The 24,552-nt window shown below is 33.9% G+C and overlaps 2 protein-coding genes across 3 annotated transcripts; both read right to left on the reverse strand.

The window, feature by feature from the left end:
* Positions 1 to 8,268: 8,268 nt before the first annotated feature.
* LOC148615540 (uncharacterized) lies at positions 8,269 to 22,192 on the reverse strand. 2 transcript variants are annotated; one of them, XM_088581882.1, is made up of 8 exons: positions 22,155 to 22,192; positions 18,595 to 20,005; positions 17,261 to 17,449; positions 15,757 to 15,794; positions 15,292 to 15,371; positions 12,976 to 13,068; positions 9,885 to 9,976; positions 8,269 to 8,726 (listed from the first exon to the last, which is right to left on the reverse strand). In XM_088581882.1, the coding sequence occupies exons 2-8, from the start codon at positions 19,534 to 19,536 to the stop codon at positions 8,676 to 8,678; spliced, it is 1,485 nt and encodes a 494-aa protein (XP_088438008.1). In that variant the 5' UTR covers positions 19,537 to 20,005; positions 22,155 to 22,192; the 3' UTR covers positions 8,269 to 8,675. The 2 variants fall into 2 exon arrangements, with proteins under 2 accessions (XP_088438008.1, XP_088438009.1); XM_088581883.1 differs by lacking the exon at positions 22,155 to 22,192 and adding an exon at positions 21,916 to 22,128.
* Positions 13,078 to 15,265, reverse strand: LOC148615541 (uncharacterized). Its single transcript, XM_088581881.1, has one exon. It carries the CDS (start codon positions 14,753 to 14,755, stop codon positions 13,172 to 13,174), a length of 1,584 nt encoding a protein of 527 aa, XP_088438007.1. The 5' UTR covers positions 14,756 to 15,265; the 3' UTR covers positions 13,078 to 13,171.
* Positions 22,193 to 24,552: the final 2,360 nt, after the last annotated feature.

Raw genomic sequence — 24,552 nt, forward strand, 5'->3', positions numbered from 1 at the left:
CTGAAGACGGAGGTGTTGGGCGATATAGCGCACTCGAACAGACCACAACACCACGCACAAACAGCCAAAATGACACTTGAAACCATGAACAAACGATTTGGTGCTCGCCCTGTGAGGACCCACCAGGCAGGTGCAGCGCCGGGCTCTCTGTCTCGAAGGAGCCCAACCAATGCTACTGGAGGTACCTTAGTTTCGTCTTGTGGAGTCAGGGGACAAACAGGGAGAGCTACTGACCATGGAAAGATCAAACCGAAAAGAAAAGAGCAACCACATATTAACATCATGCAGTGGAATACAGAAGGGATATCAAACAAGAGAGAAGAACTTCAACACTTTCTTCATGAAAACAATGTGAACATCTGTTGTATTGAAGAAACACGTCTGCAAGAGGGCAAACCTTTTAAGATCAGAGGATACCAAGTCTTCAGGAGTGATAGAAAGGAAAGAAAGAAAGGTGGTGTAATGACTCTCGTAAGAAACAACATTAATGCCTTAGAGACAAAAAAGTTTATGGAGGAAGCAGAATACATTGAAATCAAAGCAACTATTGGGAAAAGCTCGTATAACATCGTTAACTTCTACTGTCCCAGTGATAAGAAACTGTCACTAGACACCATACAAATACCAGACAGTTCATTCCTCATAGTAGATGATTTCAACAGCCAATCACAAAATTGGGGATATAATACCATGGACAAAAGAGGGGAGACCATAGAAGACTGGCAGGATGAAAACCACCTTATCCCTGTCAACGATGCCACTGACGCGCCTACTTTTTATTCTCGTTGATGGCACACAACCACAACACCAGATCTAGCTTTCTGTACTGACGATATACACAAAAAAATCAGTAGAAAGGTATGTGACCAGCTAGGGGGCAGTGATCTTTGACCTGTCATAATATCCATTGCAGAAACAACATCTGAGTATGCTCAGCTACCAAGATGGAATTACAAGAAGGCAAATTGGAGTATGTTTCAAGCTAGAACAGATAAACTTACAAGGGACATAGAAATAGAGGGAACGAATATTAACAACGTGGTGAAAGCATTCAACATTGTTGTATTAAATTCAGGAAAGGAAAGTATACCAAGAGGTGTAAGAAAGGACTACAAGCCATACTGATCCAGTGAGATACAGGCAACACTCGAGGCACCCACAAGGGCAAGGGATGATGCAGAATTGAATCCCAGTCAGGAAAATAACATCAAACTCCAAAAGTGCAAGGCCAAACATTGAATGTCAAAGGAAAGGGTTGAGAGAGAAAACATCATCTATGGATATGGAAAAAGATACAAAAAAGCTTTGGAACTTGACAAAAGCACTGAATGATGAGGGAAGCAAAGGTGAAAAGATCACGCTAGAAGTTGAAGGAGAAACAACCATAGGGAAGCGGCAGCAAACGAGAAAGAAATCAACACTGATATACCACCATCACGGAAAAAAGAAGTAAGAACTGAATTGAGAGAAAGATAAAAGGTGCCAACACATGAACTTATGCAGAGAGATATCACCATGTTTGAGATGAAGGCAGGCATCAGAAAAATGAAAATGAGAAAGGCAACAGGTCCAGATAACATCACCAATGAAATGCTTCAACACCTTGGCATCTTAGCATTAACAACTTTGCTAGAGATTCTCAACCTGAGCTGGAGACAAGGTCAAGTCCCTCAATGTTGGAAAGAAGCCATAATGTTTCCGATACTGAAGAGAGGAAAGAACAAGTCGAAAGCCTCAAGCTACCGCCCAATTAGCCTAACAAGCAGTTGCTGCAAATTAATGGAGCGTATAATCAACAAGCGCCTACAGACATACTTGGAGTCGGAGAATATTCTTGGTCATGAACAAGCTGGTTTTAGGCAGTACAAGAGCACAAGTAGTCGAGGATGCATTTCAATCAAAGAAAGTAACGCTAGCTGTCTTTGTATATCTTCAGAGAGCATTTGACAAAGTTTGGAAAGATGGCCTTATTGTGAAACTTCTAAGATTTGGAGTAAGTGGAAGAATGTACAAATGGACCAACTCACATATGTACAATAGAAGGGCAAGAGTACTCGTAGATGGGAAGCATGGCTGAAAAATACTTCTAAAACAGGGTGCACCACAAGGAGGAGTATTGCCAGCAATTCTCTTCATACTCTATATGAATGACCTAGTTCCAGAGTTCTACGCAGATGATCTTGTCCTCTGGTGCTCTGAAGAGAATGCAACTACTGCAAGATACAGGATACAAATAGCATTAGATATGGTAGTCAAATGGGCCAATGAGTGGTGTGTTACCATTAATAGAGAGAAAACAACAGCAACACTCTTTACACTCTCACCTAAAACCCAATCTGTCAATCTGACCATGGATGACATCCATATCACGATGGAAGATCAGCAAACATACCTTGGTGTAACCTTCGATAAAAGACTTACATGGAAACAGCATATAACGACAGCAAAAGCCAAAGCCAGACGAAAACTAAACATCACGAGAAAACTTGCTGGTACAAACTGGGGTGCTAATGAGAAAGTTTTGAAGTCTGCCTACGAAGGAAATGTGCCCCCACATCTTGAATATGACTCTAGTGCTTGGATGACAGCAGCTAAGGCTCACCAGACTCTAGATAAAGTCCAGAATCAGGCACTCCGCATCATCACAGGAGCCATGAAATCAACACCTATTGCTAGTATGTAGGAAATTACAAACATACAACCATTAAGTAAGAGAAGAGAATGTAAAGCTATGATACAGACCACCAAATATCAATGCTTACCAAAACACCCAATGAATGAGAGACTGGAACAACTATCCTCCGTCAGACTCAAAAGATCCAGCATCACTCTAGAAACAAGAGCATTGCAAAGAAAACACCAAGAACATCTACCTAAGCATGTCAAACCTATAAATTTTAAAATGAATGATAATCTATGTGCAGAGAAGGAGGACAATGTAACCGTTCAGACAACAGTTCCGTTACTCAGTGCCAAAGATGAACAATCAAACATCGTCAGAAAAACCGTAACAATGAGCATGCTGGAAGAAAAGTATCCATCAGAATTGTGGGCAAGAGTTTACACAGACGGTTCAGTCACAAATGCAACAACTAAAGAAGGGGCCGGTATCTACATAGAATACCCAAATGGAGTACAACAGTCAATGGCAATACCAACAGGACTACATTGCTCCAACTACAAGGCTGAAGAAGAAGCACTCGTCCATGCGGCAAATTACATCAAGGAAAGTGCAGAAAATATGCAAGTAGTATTCCTAACAGATGCCCTCACCGTAATACAAGCACTGACCAACAACAAACTACCACAACTTGAAAGAGCTATTTATTCCATCAAGAGCCTTAAAACTGCAATACACTGGATACCTTCACATTGTGGAATCAATGGAAATGAAAAAGCAGATAAGCTAGCAAAGGAAGGCGCTCAACAACAGCAAGATGAAAATTCTGTCTGCTACACAGAGATGAAAACCATCATCAAGTCTGCACAATACCCAGAAGCAAGATAGCTACCATCAACTAAAAAGATTTGAGCAAACTACAATCTTCAGGCTCGGGACAGGACACAACAGACTCAACCAACATCTGTACAGAGTTTTGAAGATCATACCATCACCTATGAGTCCCTGTAGAGAAGCAGAGCAGAATACAGAACACTTTCTGCAGACATGCAAGTTACACCAGGCACACAGAGAGAAGGAGTAATAAAGGGAACCAAGGTTATAGCGGTAATCAAAAGAATGTAATCCAGGGACAAAAACCAGACATGGAAAACAGACACACACAACAAAGAACATAAAGTAACTAAAATCATACATATAAAGTAACAAAAATAAATGAGCAACTCGGACTCCAATAAAACCTGGGAGCATGGACCAGGTGTACCGGTAGGGTAAGCGTCCTCTGCTTTTCTAGAAACACCCGCCGAGTTGCTCATAAAAAGTCTAGTCCGGGGTAGACAAACGAGGGAAGGAAAACTATGACCCGTTGAATAAATCAGTTTTCATGGTGCTGATGGATACACCATAACGATCCACGAGTTCATGATAACGACCATAAAACTTCTGTAGTGATGACTTCAATTTTGTAGCAACATAACCCTGTTCCAGAAGCCTATTTGTTAGAGCTCTAGCGCGATACAAAAAGTCTGCGTAGTTTCGACAAGCTCTGGCATAACGTATGAGTTGTGATATGAACACTCCATACGCAGGAGCCGAAGGGATGTTGCCACAGACGAAAGGAAAGTTGACAATTCTGAACGAAAAGTCATCACGTTTGTCGTAAAGTTTGGTCAATAGTTTTCCTTTACCATCGATTTCTAAGTGTAGGTCAAGATATGAGGCTGACTTCACAGTGTCTGTAGTATCCTTTATCTCAAGTTCTTTTGGGTAGATGCGATGTATCAAATCCCCGAAATTAGGATTGTTTAAAGATAATACGTCATCTATATAGCGGAAACTAAGATTGAAGGATCTAGCCAAACGATATTCTTTCTTTCTGATCAGATCAGCTATAAAGTCAGCCTCATAAGAGTGAAAGAATAGGTCAGCAAGTAAAGGAGCACAATTTGTTCCAATTGGAATACCGATCGTTTGTTGAAAAACACGTCCACCACACTGGACAAATATGTTGTCGATTAAAAATTCCAGCATTTTGTAAACATCTTCCTCTGTATATTTGGAAGATGATTTAGAATTATTTCTTACAAAGTATGAGTAGATATAGGATAAACCAACCCCCATTACAGAGAAACTGTATGGACCTGTGGAAGACCTACAGAAGACGGCCGTATTTATTGAGGAGGCTGGCATTCAAGTGTAATGACGAGCGACAAGAAGAAGTAGAACTCTTGACCTGATTAAGAAAATAGCAGAAATGTTAATAATTGCTAGCTCCATAAAAGGACAACCAATTTTTTCTGAAATTTTGACAGACGAAAAGTCTTGTCCTCTTTATAAAAATGCAACAAACCTTTTTAATCTACTTCAGTTTTTTTATGTATATAGCCAAAAACTGCAAACACATAAATTATTATTATTTTTTTATTATTATTATACAATATTTATGAAGCGCTTACCTAATAAAAAAAATACTCTAAGCGCTGTACAATATAAAAACATACAGAAAATACTACATAAATAAATAAAACGTATAATAATACAAAATCCTACGGGAAAAAAGTTAAAATTTAAAAACCAATTAATTTACCGTTAAAAATTTCTAACAAGATATGAATGCATTGAATATCATTAATAAAAAATATATACCAAAAAGGGAAAATATCAGGCAAGCACGCTAAAAAAATTTACTGAAAAAAAAGGAATAAGAATATCAAAATAGAGTTGAGAAATTGCAAATTATCTACATTAAAAAATAAAAATTAAAAATTATGATAAAAAAGCAAAAACAGATAAAAATGAAAAACACATTATTTACATTGTATAGTAAAAAGCTAATTGAGAATTAAGAAGACACAATATGTACACTCAGATATTGTCACCATACTCCAGGGTTTGACACTAACAGTAATCCGATAGTCCTGTGCCTCCCTTGAAGAGAACTAATATGATTCAGATACTGTCACCATACTCCAGGGTTTGACACTAACAGTAATCCGATAGTCCTGTGCCACCCTCGAAGAGTACTAATATGTACTTGAACCAATTTCATGGTAGATCTATGGGCTATCTAAATTTTGCCTTATTTTTCAGAACCGTAATTACTGTCTGCGGACTACCTGTAATACCTCTCATGTAGTCCTGTTGACCGCCAAACAAATGAAGTTAGTGTCAAACCCTGTACGCTAGTCTAAAAAGATGAGTCTTGACAAGTTTCTTAAAAGTATCTATAGGTTGCACATGCCGAATATTATCAGGGAGACTGTTCCATAATGATGCTGATACCTTGTCAAACCTGCGTTCGCCATACATTTTCGTTCGAGTTCGAGATATTGTTAAGAGTTTGTGATCTTCAGATCGTAAAGTTCGAGTTGGATGGTATAAAAGGGGCTACCTGCTACGTTTTTTTTTAAATATAGATGAAAACTGGTATCTGCCCCCTATATTCTATATTTAGTACAGGCGGTTGAGTTTTTTTCTCACAGATCAAAAGTCACAACGGTCACTATGTGAATGTTTTTGAAACTAAAAGCATAAAAAAATTTCAAGAAAAATAAAAAAACGGGGCAATAACTTCCACGCTGGTTAGATGGATTTTCACAAAGATTTGATCAGAGATAATTTCATCATACTGAACACGTTTACCTTATGTCAGACTTTGGCCATTTGATTTATATTGGGGGGGGAGGGTAGGATGAAATGTCTATCCTGTCTTTTAATTTTTAGAAAATGTAGGTCCTGGCTTTAGTTCTTGAAATTTTCAAATTTCATTCTACCCTACCCTCCCTCCATAAAAATCAAATGGTATTTCCGTAATGGTTTTCCATCTTTTCTCATGGATCAGATTAAAAAATCCCAGCAAACATTTTGTGCAGAGTACCCTAAGAATGTACCAACTTTCATTGAATTTTAACAGTCAACTACAATGACAACAGACCCCAATTAAAATAATCAAATTCAAGATGTAAGCTATCATCATTTTGTGTCTAATAATCGGTAATACTATTATGTTGACCCTATGAAGACTTTGGTGGAGCTCTTCCAGCTTAAGGAGAAAGGATATCTATATTTTTACTACATTGACCCTATGAAGACTCGTGTAGCGCTCTACCAGCTGAAGAAGACAGGATATCTATATTACAATATATTAATTTCAATATATTTTTATTTGTTCTAACAGTAATTAGCATATGCGAGAGATGACAAAATAAAGTGCAATTAGACATCATAGAAAGAGTAATTGTAAATAATTACAGTATAATTTGGGGTTTAATATTAAATATTTTGAAAACAGAGTGTCTTAACATCTCATTATCTCAACAATTTAAAGTTAGCGGCGGTCTTGATATTTATTGATATATTCAATGAAAGACTTGAGGACTATTACTGAGCTGCTATTCAAAACGAATTGTATTTTGTTTTCTGTTAATGAGTTAAAAGTTTTCATTATTTCTTTTAAGCTTAGTAATTAGTTCTTTTCTATATGAATTGTAGGATGGGCAATTAATAAAGAAGTGCAATTGATCTCCCATTTGCCCAGTGGTACATTTTGTGCAAATTCTGTTATTTTGAGGGAAATTTTTATAGTGACCTCTCTCTATTGCTAGAGTGTGGCACTTATTCTATATTTACAAATCGTTGATCTATCAAGACTTGTATCTAAAGACATCAACATAGAAAGGCTTTTGGCTTTGTCTATAGATAATTTTGTAGAAAGATAATGTATTGCTTTCACCTATACTACTATTTTGGTTTTGTAAGGTTCGATCATGGAGTCTTTGTTTGATATTAAATAAGACATTTTTGATATTGCTATTATTATCAATTAAGTAGCCAAAACCAAGCTTCTTTATCCATAATTTAATTGTTGTTATTCATTTATTTGAATCAGGGAATATCTTATTTTAACTATGTTGACCATACAAAGATGTGTATAGAGCTCTTCCAGCTTAAGAAGACAGGATATCTATATTTTTACTACATTGACCCTATGAAGACTCTGTAGCGCTCTACCAGCTGAAGAAGACAGGATATCTTTATTTTAACTATGTTGACCCTATGAAGACTCGTGTAGAGCTCTTGCAGCTGAAGAAGACGGTGTATCTATATTTTTACGTTGACCCTATGAAGACTCGTTAGTGCTCTACCAGCAGAAGAAAACAGGATATCTATAATTTAACTATGTTGACCCTATGAAGACCCTTGTAGTGCTCTTCCAGCTGAAGAAGACAAGATATCTATATTTTTACTACGTTGACCTTATCACAGTCGTTTGAAGTGACAAATAGCGAGAAAAGAGAATCAAATATTGCTATAAATGTCTCAGAATGTGACAACTCTATTCGAATTGATACAGGGCAGATAATGTGAACATATAGAAGGTCTGAAAAATTCCCGGCGATCTAAAATTCAAACGCTTGTTTCTGGCCCCTAATTTCCCATTTATTCAAGTCAGAATCCCCAAATTTGACCCAAGCCTTCCTTTATTTGGTGGTATGGCACCTTATGGTACAATATTAAACAGACTCAATTACTTTTAGTCAAGTTATCATTGGGTAGTGCACACAACATAACCTTCAAAGCAGGTTATATTCAAGTGGCACCACGAGCATTGAGGTTATTTTAAATAGACAGCAAAAATATAATAGTCATTCCTTATAACTAAATTTTATTATCAAAATTTACCAATTAAATCATTAAAAAAGGTTGATGACATTGCAGTCACATTACAAAATTTGGTCTATGAAACAAATAAATATGATCAAATAAGAAAGTGGTTACTCAGACCAACTGAAAGTTCAATCATGCAATAGAAATAATGAAATACAAGAAAATTTGTTTGATTGTTGGCTCCAAATTTATCATGATAATTAATACAAATATCAATTCAACTCTTAAGATAAAAAATGTTTTGTTCTCCAATCTCCTGGTCAATTGCTCTGTTTCCAATTATAGTAGATGGATAGTTTTTTCCAGTTTCAAATGCCAGTTTACGTCTTTTTACAAGCGTCATTTCCTCATACTGATGCTGGCTGGATAAATGCCTTCTAAGATTTGCTCATATTTTGCATCCGTAGTTACAGAACTGACAACCAAATGGCTTAGTATCCTGTCAAATTACACAGAAATTAATGGCAATAAATGAATTGTTTAAACAAGACCCATACATTTCTGGACCAGCATCACCCTCAAATATTTATCAGCACATATGTATCTTCAATATATATATAAACACTAAGCAAGTTAAAAAACTACATTGTGGGTTTCAAAGTTCCTGAGTAATGTACCCATGATAACATATGCTACTGAAAAAGTGGCTTAATTCAACATTGAAAAATGTAGAAAAACATTTGTCAAATTTCTCCATAATGTCATGAACAGTCACAAAGTTTCAATATTATTGGGTGAGTACTTTTTGTACCACAAATAAATTCGGTAGTCTTCTCAACATAAAGTGATGAAAAATAACTACATGTAACCCGGTAAGTTCATCATGCTAAAAGTGTAGGAAAAAAATGTCAAATTTTTTCATAAGAGGAGGTGCACATTTTCAATTTGTATAAAAACAGTGTGCCAAGTTTCAATATTACTCCATAAACACTTTATGTGTCACAGATAACACAAAGTAGGTACCCTTCACAACATAACGTGACCAACACAGTCGCCCATTATTGACACAGGTTAAAGAGAATAATAAATTAAATGTATAAATATTGTTACAATATAAAACGAATGTTAATAATGAGATTATAGAAGTTTAAGAATATAACTGCTTCAACTTCTATGATAAGAGTTAATAGACGTTTGAGGATATAACTGTTTCAACTTCTATGATGGAATTTTCTGACATAATAATCTGTTCAGAATTTTTTCAAACTCCATTATTTTTTCAAGTTTTATTATGACAGGGCTAAGACCATTTGGAAGACACATTACTTGTTCTCTATATTAATCTATATTTGATATCATATGAATAAGTGTGTTGGTGTTTTAGAAATTGAGAGGGATGACTACCCTATGTCCATGCTGCCAGTTTTTTTTTTCAATCGGAACACCTCAGCCAGTTACGATTAGTGTAGCGGAAATGGCCGAGTAGTTCCAATTTGCCTTTTTTGTTTTTGTTTCTGTGTGTGTTCTCTTGGTTAATTTGTGTAATGTAAGGTGTTCTATCTGTTTCATCGATCTTTGTCTCCAGATTACGGATATTTTAGTTTAATTCCTTCCAAGAACAGAAATCTCAATAAGAAAACAGTCTATAACAACAAACCTTGTGCCTGCTTGATACATGGTCTTTCATTTTATGTTTGTCTGAAGTGGCATAACTGCATCCCACATATGTACATTTTATGTGTTTTTCACCTAGAAATAAAAACATTTTAACATAAACATGGCTCTCATATGAATTTAAACCATTTGCACTTGATGTTTTTGACATAATTAAGTCTGCCTTATATTCAAGAAACTAGCTTTTATAGATGACTTTCACATTCACTTCCATTCTGGAAAAGTTCTTCAATCATATTGATGTCAACTAGGGTCAGCAGGCGTAAGATCTGGTGACATTGCAAACAGAGCAAGGGAACAAGGGAACAGAAATTTAATTTGATTACTGTCAGGAATTATTAAAATCTATATATATCATAGAAGCATTTTTGACATTTTAATTACTTCTTCGTCTAAGAATCAGGCAAAATGTATATAAGGTGTGGCACATGATGAAAAAATACATAGATATTTTATTGCATTATCCCAGTATTTATTCCTCATAACATCAAGAAATTAATGTCAAAAGTGTTTGTAAAGTTTGCTTTTTTAAGATATCAATAGGTCAAATTTAGTTGAAATGCACCACGGAAAAATGGCAGGAAAATTTTCCCAAACTTTTCCCTTATATAATCAGTCAAAAAATATCTACCAACATCACCAATGCTTCAGGATAAATTTAAATAGCTTAACAGTTGTTTTCTAGATGTACTGGTATTTGAATATGTTTGAGGCAAAAAAGACCAAATTGAGAAAAATGATGTGCCACTCATTGTCTGATTCTTACACAAGAATGGTACTTAATGTTTGGAGACGTATTTCCATATAACTATTACTGTTCTTGAATTTGAATTCCTATCTTTATCTAGTATAAAACCGTAAAACAGTTTCCACCAGATTTGGTTTAAATGGTGAGTGCCAAAATCGTTTAATGTGGCAATAACTTGAAAAAAAAAACAATTTCACTAAATATTAGATTTAATTTAATTTCAGATATAACACACTTTCTGAATGGATAAAAGATTTTGTCCATCATCTCATAGACCGAATTTTGTAATGTGACTATGAAGACATCAACCATTTTAATGATTTACTTGTTGAAATTTGATATTAAGAATAAATTATAAGGAATGACTTATATTTTTTGGTCTAATTGGAAGAGTAATCAAGGGAACCAAGGTTATAGCTATAATCAAAAGAATGTAATCCAGGGACAAAGACCAGACATGGAAAACAGACATATACAACAAAGAACATAAAGTAACTAAAATCATACATACAAAATAACAAAAGCAAATGAGCAACTCGGACTCCACTAAAAACAGGGAGCATGGACCAGGTGCACCGGTAGGGTAAGCATCCCCTGCTTTTCTAGAAACACCCATCAATTTGCTAATAAAAAGTAAGTCCAGGGTAGACAAACGAGGAAAGGAAAACTATGACCCATTGAATAAGTCAGTGAAATAACCGCAATGCCTGTGATGCACAATTGAAAAGAACCTGCTAGCAGGTTATTTAGTATGCACCACATGATTGAGGTTATTTCTTCATAGAGTCAAAAAAAAAAAACAAGTCATTCCTAAAATACTGTAACTGGTTAAAGACCCCTTATACCCTCTAGAGGGATTTTCATAGGTTAATATCAGAGCATTCATCTTTGATGAATTTGAATCACATTTCTGCCTGTTTGCCAAAATACATGTGCAGCACTAACTCAGACTCATAGAAATACTGGTAGTAAGGGTTAAGAGCAGTCACATACCAAAACTTGTAAAAACTTTATTTTAATTATAGTAAAATATTTTGCAGTGCATAGATTAAAACAACCACAGAGGTGGAACCCAGGACAAAACTTGGTACAGCTAAGGTTTTGGATAATGATTTAATGCTCAACAAAATTGACCATAATGAAAATGGTAAAGGAAATTTGCACTTAAATATAAAGAATACATGAAGAAAAGAAATACACCTTGTTTTTTGGCTGTTTTTAGCCCCTAATTCTTAAACAGTTGAGGTCATACCAGTATTCTCCAATACAAATCTCAGTATGACCTTTGTAGTATAATATATTTTGGTACAATATCATAAAAATAAATTTGCTTCTACTTGAGATATAGTTTTATTTTATGAAATGCTAGTTTTTGGATTTTTTTACCGTTAATTACAACAGAGATGGAACCATATACCCCAAAATCAACATCATCCTTCATTGTGGATAAAAACCTTGTTGTGAAATTTTATGATATCATGATCCATCGTCCAGTATTTATATTTTAGTAATTGCATACAAACGAAATACAAACAACAACATGGATGATGGTATCATAATATTATACATCTGAAAATTTTTGCAGTTATTTATTAACATGAAAGCGCTTCACTGAGCTGAATGGAATGCAACATTATATGATCGAAACATGGTGAACTCAATTTACTAAGAGCAAGAATGGACACAATATCAGTTTTTGACACACGTAAACAAAGAGACTCGTAGTTCACTTTGGACACAATATTTTACAAAATTTGAAATTCAGTTAAAGTTAAAAGAAACCCCTCTTTAACAAACACCTTTGCCTTTGGTCCCTATAAATCAAATATTGTAAAACACCTAAAAATAAATCTATTATAGTAATAATTATTTCATTGTTATGAGATATCTGATTGAAAACAAACACTGGCAGGGATTTTCATAAGGAGTCTAATACATTTTTTTTAAATTGAACCAAAATAAAAAATATCTTCAATAAATGAAAGTTAATGTGAGTGGTTTAAGAGGCCAGTCAAAGTCAGACTCAGGAAAATTTATCACTGTTCTTTGAACACTCATATCTATATATATATATCCTGTAGGCTGTTTTTTTTTCAGCTTTATAGGGTTTAGAAAAGATTTACTTTTTTACTTGACTTCATGTCATGTTTCATGCCAATTTAATAAAGTGGAAAGCATAACTTAAAAACATGTGAACCATACATTACAAAATTGTAATCCAAGCAATTTAGTGAACAATATAAGGAGACTATAACAGATGTGATGTAACAATTAGGTTCAAATAACAAGCTTTATAACTTTGATGCAAAGTTGTATATGATCATACCATGTGCTAATTTTATGTGTGAATTGTAATCTTCGGTCATCACCAGTTTGCCACATACTTCACAAGGGGTTCTTGGTACACTTTCTGGATTCTCTGGGGAAAAAACACAACACATATACATTAGATTTCCCTTTACAGCCAGCATATGGGGGTTAATCTTTTGCAACTTCATATAATTAAAAGTAAGAAACATTAATTACAGAACATGGCGATTTCCATTCCAATACTTCCAAACCAGTAATAAACATGAAGTTGTCATACTAGGTATACCCCTACTCATACAGGTAGTCAATGTACTAGGTATATCCCTACTCATACAGGTAGTCAATGTACTAGGCATACCCCTACTCATACAGGTAGTCAATGTACTAGATGTACCCCTACTCATACAGGAAGTCAGTTTACTAGGTATACCCCTACTCATACAGGTAGTCAGTTTACTAGGTATACCCCTACTCATACAGGAAGTCAGTTTATTAGGTATACCTCTACTCATACAGGTAGTCAATGTACTAGGCATACCCCTACTCATACAGGAAGTCAATGTACTAGGTATACTTTTACTCATACAGGTAGTCGATGTACTAGGTATACCCCTACTCATACAGGAAGTCAGTTTACTAGGTATACTCTTACTCATACAGGAAGTCAATGTACTAGGTATACCCTTACTCATACAGGAAGTCAGTTTATAAGGCATACCCTTACTCATACAGGAAGTCAATGCACTAGGTATACCCTTACTCATACAGGAAGTCAGTTTACTAGCCATACCCCTACTCATACAGGTTGTCAATGTACTAAGTATACCCCTACTCATACAGGAAGTCAGTTTACTAGGTATACCCTTACTCATACAGGAAGTCAATGTACTAAGTATACCCCTACTCATACAGGTAGTCAGTGTACTAGGTATACCCCTACTCATACAGGAAGTCAATGTACTGAGTATACCCTTACTCATACAAGAAGTCAATGTACTAGGTATACCCCTACTCATACAAGTAGTCAGTTTACTAGGTATACCCCTACTCATACAGGTAGTCAGTTTACTAGGTATACCCCTACTCATACAGGAAGTCAATGTACTAGGCATACCCCTACTCATACAGGTAGTCAATGTACTAGGCATACAGGTAGTCAATGTACTAAGTATACCCCTACTCATACAGGAAGTCAATGTACTAGGCATACCCTTACTCATACAAGAAGTCAATGTACTAGGTATACTTTTACTCATACAGGTAGTCAATGTACTAGGTATACCCCTACTCATACAGGAAGTCAGTTTACTAGGTATACCCTTACTCATACAGGAAGTCAATGTACTAGGTATACCCTTACTCATACAGGAAGTCAGTTTATTAGGCATACCCTTACTCATACAGAAAGTCAATGCACTAGGTATACCCTTACTCATACAGGAAGTCAGTTTACTAGGCATACCCCTACTCACACAGGTTGTCAATGTACTAAGTATACCCCTACTCATACAGGAAGTCAGTTTACTAGGTATACCCTTACTCATACAGGAAGTCAATGTACTAAGTATACCCCTACTCATACAGGTAGTCAGTGTACTAGGTATACCCCTACTCATACAGGAAGTCAATGTACTGAGTATACCCTTACTCATACAAGAAGTCAATGTACTAGGTATACCCCTACTCATACAGGTAGTCAGTTTACTAGATGTACCCCTACTCATACAGGTAGTCAGTGTACTAGGCATACCCCTACTCATACAGGAAGTCAATGTACTAAGTATACCCCTACTCATACAGGAAGTCAATATCTGACAGAACCCAAAACTAAAATCAATCTATCCATTGAAAGCTGAGACAACTGTAGTAAAATTTGGGCAGATGGACAAGGTCATTCCAATACATCACCATATATCACTGAGTGAAGGTAAAACATGTCTACTGAATCCAAATTTTAGAATTCTTTAGCACAATTATCTACATAAATTGCACAGAACAAAAATACTACAATGTACCTGTACCAACAACTACAATACATGTAACATATGTCATAACAAAGAGTAACTAAAAGTAACTAAAATAATACATACGAAGTCACAAAAGCAAATGAGCAACTCGGACTCCAATTAAAACTAGGAGCATGGACCAGGTGCACTGATAGGGTAAGTGTCCTCTGCATTTCTAGAAACACCCGCTGAGTTGCTCATAAAAAGTCAAGTCCGGGGTAGACTAACAAGGAAAGGAAAACTATGACCCGTTGAATAAATGTGTAGTTTCGGCAAGCTCTGGCATAATGTATGAGTTGTGATATGAACACTCCATAAGCACAAACCTTGTCGCTGATGGTTTAGTTCATGCCTTTTCATAGAATATCCATACAATGTCCTATAATCACACTTGGAGCAACACAACCTGTCATAAGAAAATGTTTTAGATAAATAAAAAATCTTACTAAGAATAAAGCAGTTTTAGAGGCTTTAACATGAAGTGTTGCACACATATTTATGGTATAAATATACTCTTATCTAAAGCCCCATTTTCATGACCAAATCTGTAAATGTGCAAATTATATATTGAAATTAACACACAGGTGCAAATTTGTATATATGAAGGCATTTAGTCACTCACAAGTGTAAATTTGCACTATTTATAAACTTGCACTTAGTTGGGACCAACTTAAAACTAAAATTTTCTTGCAAAGTTAAATGGTAAAGGACAGACAGACACATAGCCAGATTAATACATTCTTATTAAAGCATTAACAGATGGGTTAATATACTACAGCTTTCATACTCACAAACGATGTTCAAAACCCTCAGGGATCTGTTTATGAAACTTCAAGAAATGAACTAAATTAAAAGTAAGTCACAACAGAAGTACTATATACTAAATATACTATAATTACACAAACTTATGGACAGACATCAATAAAAATAAATGGCTCCTTAATATGCCAGAAATACAAAAGCAAGTTGAATTCATTCTTCATATAAGAATAAAATAGTACACCTCATCAGAATTCAATTATGGATCATTCTGCTATTTAAAAAATGACCTAGTTTTGAACCCAACCAAAGTGAAAATTAGCAAAATTGGAAGAAAGTATAAGCAACACTCAACAGATAGGCCACTGCACATAATTTCATATCCATTTATAGCAGTAAAGCTGTATTTTCACAAAATCACAAATCCAAGAATTTTTCCCCATTTTATGAAAAAAAAAAAAAGAATTTTAAAATCCTTAAATACATGTATTGTTTTCATAACAATTTTTTGAAGCTTTCTAAAACTAAGTTATGAATAAATATCTAACCTAGAAAAGTTATCATACCTCCACTTTCCTTTCCAGAACTATATGCTCAAAATAAAAACAAAAAAAATAAAACAGGAAATTGTTGTTGGAGACTGAAATTGAATCCCACAATATCATGAATATGGCATACTTATATGAAGTTTCCTTTACATTATCAAGTGGCTGTCACAACCCCAATTCAATGCAAGCTTTAATTTCTCAGTATGGCATGTCTTGTTGAAAAATGAAGTTGGATCCATACATTCATACTGAAGTCATTGCCCCTAAATCAATTGTCTATACAGACACCAAATTACCACAACAATGATGAAGACAGTATCATACCAACAGTTTAAATAACCTCTGAAATAAGGCTGTTTCCACAAATGAAAGTAAAAAAATGGCTGAAAAAATAATCCCAAAATAAACTATTTCCCAATTTGTGACTTTTGTAACTCTGTATGTATTATTTTAGTTACTTTATGTTCTTTGTTGTAATTGTCTGTTTTCCATATCTGGTCGTTGTCCCTGGATTACATTCTTTTGATTTCAGCTAGAATCGTGGTTCCCTTGATTACTCTTTGTGAACGAAGGGGTAGGATATCTTGTTTCTGTTCACAATTACCCTGATAAAATAATCATCCTCTATACAACAAATGTTTATCATTACAAATAAAAGGTTTTGTCAGTTGTTCTAAATTTCATGATTGACAGAAAGTCAACGCTTTACAAAGAATCATAGTAAACCACTTAATGTCCAAAGCAATAAACCTGTCAAATTTTACTTTGTAAAGTAAAAATTACACTTCACAAAATATAAAAAAAAAATCTTTCTCCCTTGCATGCATGCAAAAAAAAAAAAACAATCGTGCTTGGGAACTTCAGACCATTATCAGAAGTCATGGTTACAACAGAGCTTAACAGGAATACAAAAGTCAAGGTGGTTCAATGTAATAAAACTGTAGAGATTAATAGCGAAGCTAAGACTTACAATTAAACAATTATTTACCTGTAAACGTAATTTTGATACAAATAGTTTTCCACAAAAGTCACATTTAAAGGTTTCTTCTTTCTCATGAATGCGCAAGTGTTCCTTGATATATCGTCCATTTCGAAACTTCTTATTGCAATAATGACAGGCCATGGTTTTCAGATGACATTTTAACATAGCCTTCCTTAATGTGATATAGTTACAACCCTGTAATATAAGTTATCTCCCATCAAGTCATCATATTAAACACATAGCATTATTTGTCATATTTTGTAAGATTCCAAGAATTGATTTTATGAAAAAGCATAAAACCTCAAATATGTAAAGTAGTAAAAACACAACATTTACAAAAAATTGTCATCAAATGTACCACCCAACAACTTATACACGAAAAACAATAGGTACCAATATAGAAGTTTGCCCATTTGTATGAACTATATTAGTTTTTATCCTGTATAAATTTACTTGGAAATTACACGTGGGTATGATATAGTTTTCTAGATGTTCTGTAATGCCATGTGCTTTTAAGTTACTTGGTGGGTACACTGAAGTATGTTATAGTTCTACAGATGTTCTGTTATGCTATGTGCTTTTAACTTACTTGGTAGGTACACTTGAGTATGTTATAGTTCTCTAGATGTTCTGTAATGCCATGTGCTTTCAACTTACTTGGTAGGAACACTTGAGTATGTTATAGTTCTACAGATGTTCTGTTATGCTATGTGCTTTTAACTTACTTGGTAGGTACACTTGAGTATGTTATAGTTTTCTAGATGTTCTGTAATGCTATGTGCTTTTAACTTACTTGGTGGGTACACTGGAGTATGTTATAGTTTTCTAGATGTTCTGTAATGCCATCTGCTTTTAACTTCCTTGGTTGGTACACTTAGAGTATGTTATAGTTCTCCAGATGTTCTGTAATGCTATGTGCTTTTAACTTACTTGGTAGGTACACTTAGAGTATGTTGTAGTTCTACAGATGTTCTGTAATGCTATGTGCTTTTAACTTACTTGGTGGGTACACTAGAGTATGTTATAGTTCTCCAGATGTTCTGTAATGCCATGTGCTTTTAACTTCCTTGGTGGGTACACTTGAGTATGTTATAGTTCTCTAGATGTTCTGTAATGCCATGTGCTTTTAACTTACTTGGTGGGTACACTTAGAGTATATTATAGTTTTCTAGATGTTCTGTAATGCTATGTGCTTTTAACTTACTTGGTGGGTACACTGGAGTATGTTACAGTTTTCTAGATGCTCTGTAATGCTATGTGCTTTTAACTTGCTTGGTGGGTATACTTGAGTATGTTATAGTTCTCTAGATGTTCTATAATGCTATGTGCTTTTAACTTACTTGGTGGGTACACTGGAGTATGTTATAGTTTTCTAAATGTTCTGTAATACCATGTGCTTTAAATTTATGTTCCACCATATAAATCCAGTTTTTTCTTTTACATCCACTGATTTCACACTGCTTTAGCTCTTTAGAACTTTTAGGATGGTACAATTTCTTATGTTGACACATAGTTTCCAAATCTAAAAACTCTTCTCTACATACAAAACATCTATATGTAGTTATTTTTCCATCCACCTTGGAAGTCAAATTGTTTTTTTTAATATGTTCCCCATTTTTACAAAAAAATACATCAACTACATTTCTGGTATCCATAGGAATTTTATCAACTATTGATAAGAATTTCTTTTTATTGAAAATGCTTGCCATTACTTTTATACATTTCTTATTTTTGGGGAAATGTTGAATGTACTTTTGTGTATCTGTTTCCTCCTTGTAAGTATTATTATCAGGACAATTGTCATTCCTGATGTGGTCAATGAAGGATTCATTGGATGTAAATTCTTGTAAACATTTAGCACAACTGAATACATGATTTTCTTCCACAGTCATTTCATGACTTTCTTCCCAAGTCATTTCATGACTTTCTCTCGCAGTCATTTCATGACTTTCTTCTGTTGTTTCATGACTTTCTTCTTGAGTCGTTTCATATGTTTCTAATCCCAACTGTTTATCATCTACTACCATATTATTACATACATTAATGTTTAAATCATCCACAGTATCTCTCTCTTCTTTGTTCTTGCCTTCGTTCAACTTGTTTTGACACTCATCAGATCTTGAGAAAGAAATACCCGACTTAACATTTAAATCCATTTCATTACATGTGTCTATAATGTCCAATTTTACAGTTATGTCTGATTGCTGGTCTTGTTGGGACTCATTATCACTAACCTCCGTGGGCAATTGTGAATTGTTTGTATTATTTACATTATTATCCATATAACAGATTAAGTTTTCTGATCTATGGCTGTCTAATCCTTGTAAAGTTACATCCACTTTTCCCTCAGATTCATGAACATTACAATGCCCTTCTTCATTTTTTATCTTTCCAATCCCATACTTGCCAACGTTAATAATTTTAGAGTTTTACAAAGTTGCAAAATTTCATTAAAATCTGACTCGTCAAAGATTAATTCACCAGTATATAAATATTTCAACACAGTATTAACTCCTTTGACAGTGTCAAGTGGACAGCTGTAGTGTCTATATGATGGTAACTCAGTCTCTTCAAAACTGCTGAAATAAGGACAAGTAGCTGCCAGTACAAGTCGATGGGCAGGAACACTTCCATCACGAACAAATATCAATACATCACATAAAATATTCTCTTGTTAGTAATGATAAAGTTTTCTCATAACTTCACTCTCCACTTGATGCTTGATTTCTGTCATTATGGTGAACTAGAAATCTACAACAAAAATGTGGTATTTATAAAATATCATAAATGAGTACAGTATTACCCATGCTACATGCACATGCTTAAGGATAAAATTTGAGTTGTACTTTATTTTTGTTTTTTTGTAAGGTTTTCCTGCTTTGATATTGTGTATATTATTTCTTACCTTAAGGATGTTTGTCAAAGGAACAAAAACGATAACCATTAGGTTCTTAATTTTTCAATGTTTCTCAAATATAATATACCAGTAGTGTTTCAAATATATAATATTTTGTTTTGAATATATAAAACTATGTTTAAAATATATAGCATTGTGTCCCATGTATATTTTTTCTTTCAAAAATATAGCATTGTGTTCCACAAACAAGTATGTAAAATTATGTACTAAATATATATCATTTGATAAGATATATAGAACACAAAAGAAAATTAAAGGTCAAATTATGTTATCACCTGAAATAAAAAATATTGTTTTTCTTACACAACAAAATAAGCCAAGCCAGATTATAAGGCATAGAAAAACCTAATAAACTGATAAAACCTCTAACAAACCTTGTCTGTCTTTTTCACAGAGAACAGTACAGTGCTGTCTTATTGTTGGTATAATATATTGTGTGTCACATTTGTACAGCAGTGAATTTCAGGGGATAGAGTTGGTTTTCCCTTCACTGGACAATGGACAAGATTTAAACTTTATAACTATGATGGAAATACCTTTACCATCAATTGACTTTTACTTCTGACCTTGTTGAACTGGAGTAGCCCAAGGTAAACACCAATTTTGCTATTGAATTAGTAACAATGGAGCTTAATTTAAGCTTTATGGTAATTTAAGTATGTGCACCTTCACTCATTCAGTTGAACTGCTTTAGGAGAATTTTTCCTTTGCATGGAAAAATTTACCTGTTAGGAGTTTCAGCAGGTGATCGACCTCTGAAGTGTGAAAAAATTCATACAAATCTGAACTGGTGAAATCAGTGTTCAAATAACAATATTCTGTTTTCCCACTTGTTATAGTATCTCTAGAAGTTTATGATACATATAGTAATATTTTGAAAGGAAAATAAGTCATGACACACTCTGGATAATGTGACCATCCTGATGCAAATTTTGAAATTTTAATTTTAAGTAACAAAAGAAGTGCTAAAAGTTTTTTTTTTCATTTAATCAAGGGAAGACATACTCAATTCCCCAAACTTGTGGTTACACATTTTAAACTGAAATAGCCCAAAGATGTTCATCTAATCTACCTTCAATTTATCACAATGGATGTCCATTTCCATAGGGATTTTAATTTTATATGAAAAACTTCGCAGAGCACAACATGATACAACTGCAGTAGTTGAACCTTGAACAGATGGGGCAAGTGTGGACACAATATTAGTTTTTGACACATTTAAGCATAGGGTAGTGTTTTAAGATTTTTTTCTTTTAATTTCAGGTTTCACAAGGGGAAAACTCTCAGTGAAGATAAACTTTCCCACACTTTAAGTTTGCTTTCCAAATTTAAAAAAATCCTTAAAAATATTCAAGCTTGCACTTGCCCCAGTTAATGAGAAAGTGGAATCCAAGAATATTGTATAAGGATCTACAATTCATTATGGACACAACAACTGGTTTGGACACTAAATTGCAAAATTTTTTCAAAGACCAAAAATAAACAACCAGGAGCCTGAATCATTTACAATGTATTTGGTTAAAATTTTGCTTTTTTTCAAGGGCAATAATTCTAACAAGGAGTTGTCTGACAAAGATGAGGGTCCATAAGGTCTTGTTCTGCCTATTGAAATAATTGGTAAAAAAAAACATCTTCAATTCGGAAGAAAACTAAATAATAATGTAATACATATTGTAAATTTTCAATTTTATGCAATCAATTTGTGATTTAAAGAGTAACAATACAGAAACGAATGCACACAAACCGCCTGGAAGGCTATTCTGTCAATAAAACAGCATTTTTTCACTCTTCTGCCACTTATTTTATAGTGAAATCCAGCGTTAACCAAAAAAGATTGAAACTGAAAATGTGCATTTATAAAATCTTTCTACAGGAAAAAGGATTTTTTGGTTTACGCTGAATCTCTACGTGCATTTAACACAAAAAAAAAACTTCAAAAATCACGCTTAAAATCCCTTCTAAAATGACTAAATCTTACTTTACCTGTACATGTTTTTTTTTTATCATGTGACCTAGCTAAATGTCACATGATTAAGCAACTGGCCACCCGTGTAATATACACTGAAATCCTAATTACACTGTAGCAAGTGGAGTAGATATATTGATTAAAGAGCTTTTATCTCACCTTTATGCCAAAGTATGAAAAAAAAGACTGAAATAATCTTGGATCAGTCGTCGATTTTGATATACCAACATGCATGCATGTACGTGAATGCACTTATATACTTTGAACCCGCGTTACTATCTTTCACGTGTGATTTTTTGCTATGGGTTCAAAATTTGAATAGTTTTCAATATTTTTCTGCTCTAACATCCGTATAAATCTCCTCGATAAAAGATTGTTCTACAGTATGATTTACTTTTGCATGGAACATGGTACAAAAAATGAGAGTATGGCAAGCCAAATTAACGTGGACAAAAATGAGCATTTTCTAATATTAAAAAATGATTTTTTAATATTACAACTTCATTTTCTAATATTATTTGTAATATTACAAAATGTGTGATATTTTATAATATTACTAAATCAGGAATTTATAATATTAGGAAATGAATTTATAATATTAGAAAATGAATTTGTTATATTAGAAAAATTAGAAAATGAATTTGTAATATTAAAAAATCATTTTTTTAATATTAGAAAACACTTATATTTTCTAATAGTACAAATTCATTTTCTAATATTACAAAATGTGTGATATTTTATAATATTACTAAGTCAGGAATTTGTGATATTAGAAAATGAATTTGTAACACTACAAAATGAATTTCTAATATTAAAAAATCTTTTCTAATATTAAAAAAATGATTTTGTAATATTAAAAAATCATTTTCTAATATTACAAAATATTGATTTTTGCCCACTTTGGCTTGTCATGTGAGAGGCTTTAAATAAGTACGTATAAGTATTAGTGTAACCTGCAGCACGATGTCTAAAGAAAGTATTAGTGTAACCTGCAGCACGCTGTCTAAAGATAACTTTTTTGTAAAAAAAAATGCTGCAACGCATTTTATTTCCTTATGCGACCGGGCAAAGTTGAAAACACTGTTATAATATTAAGCGCGAATAAAGTTTTTTTACTCGCTTCTGTTTTCATTTTGAAAGTAGAAAAAATAAAAGCTGTTTGCTTTGTTTGCCTGTAAAACATCCAGCTCTGGGTATATATCTATTGCAATGATTCAGCACAGTTCTATATAACAAAGTTCTTTCAACAATGCTCTCTTTATTCGGGAAAAATCTTACATTTACATTTACGATGTGCACATACCAAACATGTCCTTACATGTATTCGATATCGCAACTTTAATATATGCAAAATGCTGGTCAGTTTTTCGCAACTTTGTGTGTATAAAATCCTGTTGCTCAAGTTTCTTGTATATAAAGTAAATATTCCAACATTTTTTTTCGTATTTACTGTACACAGACACATACACCAAAAAACATGTAGACACTTAAAATACCCGTTTTTATATCCAAGCTGTTACCACAGGAAATACTTTGATGCTCCGCTCAGGAGGAGCATGGATGTACATGTATATTCTTCACTTCAATGTGTAAATATCTGTGCTTAATAGCCTACATGTAGTTTTAGCATTTGTTATATCAGGTCTTATATAATATGTGTGCTAAGCAGTCCTGTCATGCTTATTGTTGTCTGCAGTTCAGCTTTTTGTCGGTTCTTCGAATATTAAATGCAACTTTTAGCGTCTATATTTTATGTGAACGAAGTTGTCTTTATTTTAGTCAGCTGCACCCTGTGTTACGTTTGTATTTAATCCAGGTCTCCAAAATGTTGTTATCCGCCTCTTAAATATATTAGGAAAAAAACAAAGAGGCGCGTCGCAGGTGGTGGATTTGATGGGGTACGATAATGCCTTATACATGTAGGTTGTCAGGTTAAATAAGCATGGTCTGACCGTGAACCATCTGAGGTTTAGTGCTGTGAATATATGATATATATACCCACTCATGCAGTGTTATTATGTAGTTGAGGAAGAAACGATAACACATGATTTGTATATTTGCCCCATCTCTGTTGATTCTGTTTTCAGCAGAACATACTCTTAGACTCAATGATTTTATTTTATTATTTTTTTTTTGTAATTTTATACCAGTTTGATTCAAGTAAAACGATATTTTACGGAAGGGGAGACAAAAATGATTAATTGCCTAAAGCTTTATACAACGTAGAAATTACAGGGCTAAGTGCGCGACTGCACCAATTCGAAACTACCCGAGAAAAAAACGCTACACAAAACTTTTTTCTGGCTGATTCTAGAACGCAAAACAATAAAATATTAACATTACATGTATGATATGGGAACATATTGTGTGTAATAGATAAAAAAACACACACAACAGATCAACACTAAAAGAGAA

The sequence above is a fragment of the Perna viridis genome, chromosome 5 (genome assembly GCF_037379345.1).
Source record: "Perna viridis isolate PV_CMFRI_1.1 ecotype Kerala chromosome 5, ASM3737934v1, whole genome shotgun sequence".
In the NCBI taxonomy this organism is placed as follows: Eukaryota; Metazoa; Mollusca; class Bivalvia; order Mytilida; family Mytilidae; genus Perna; species Perna viridis.

Coding starts and splice junctions, on each gene's coding strand:
- LOC148615541 (XM_088581881.1), bottom strand. CDS start 14,755: ATGAGTAGGGGTATACTTAGTACATTGACTTCCTGTATGAGTAGGGGT.
- LOC148615540 (XM_088581882.1), bottom strand. CDS start 19,536: ATGGATAATAATGTAAATAATACAAACAATTCACAATTGCCCACGGAG. Junction 15,795..17,260: donor TATCAAAATTACGTTTACAG/GTAAATAATTGT, acceptor CATTTCTTGAAG/TTTCATAAACAGATCCCTGA. Junction 8,727..9,884: donor ATGTATCAAGCAGGCACAAG/GTTTGTTGTTAT, acceptor GTAATTTGACAG/GATACTAAGCCATTTGGTTG.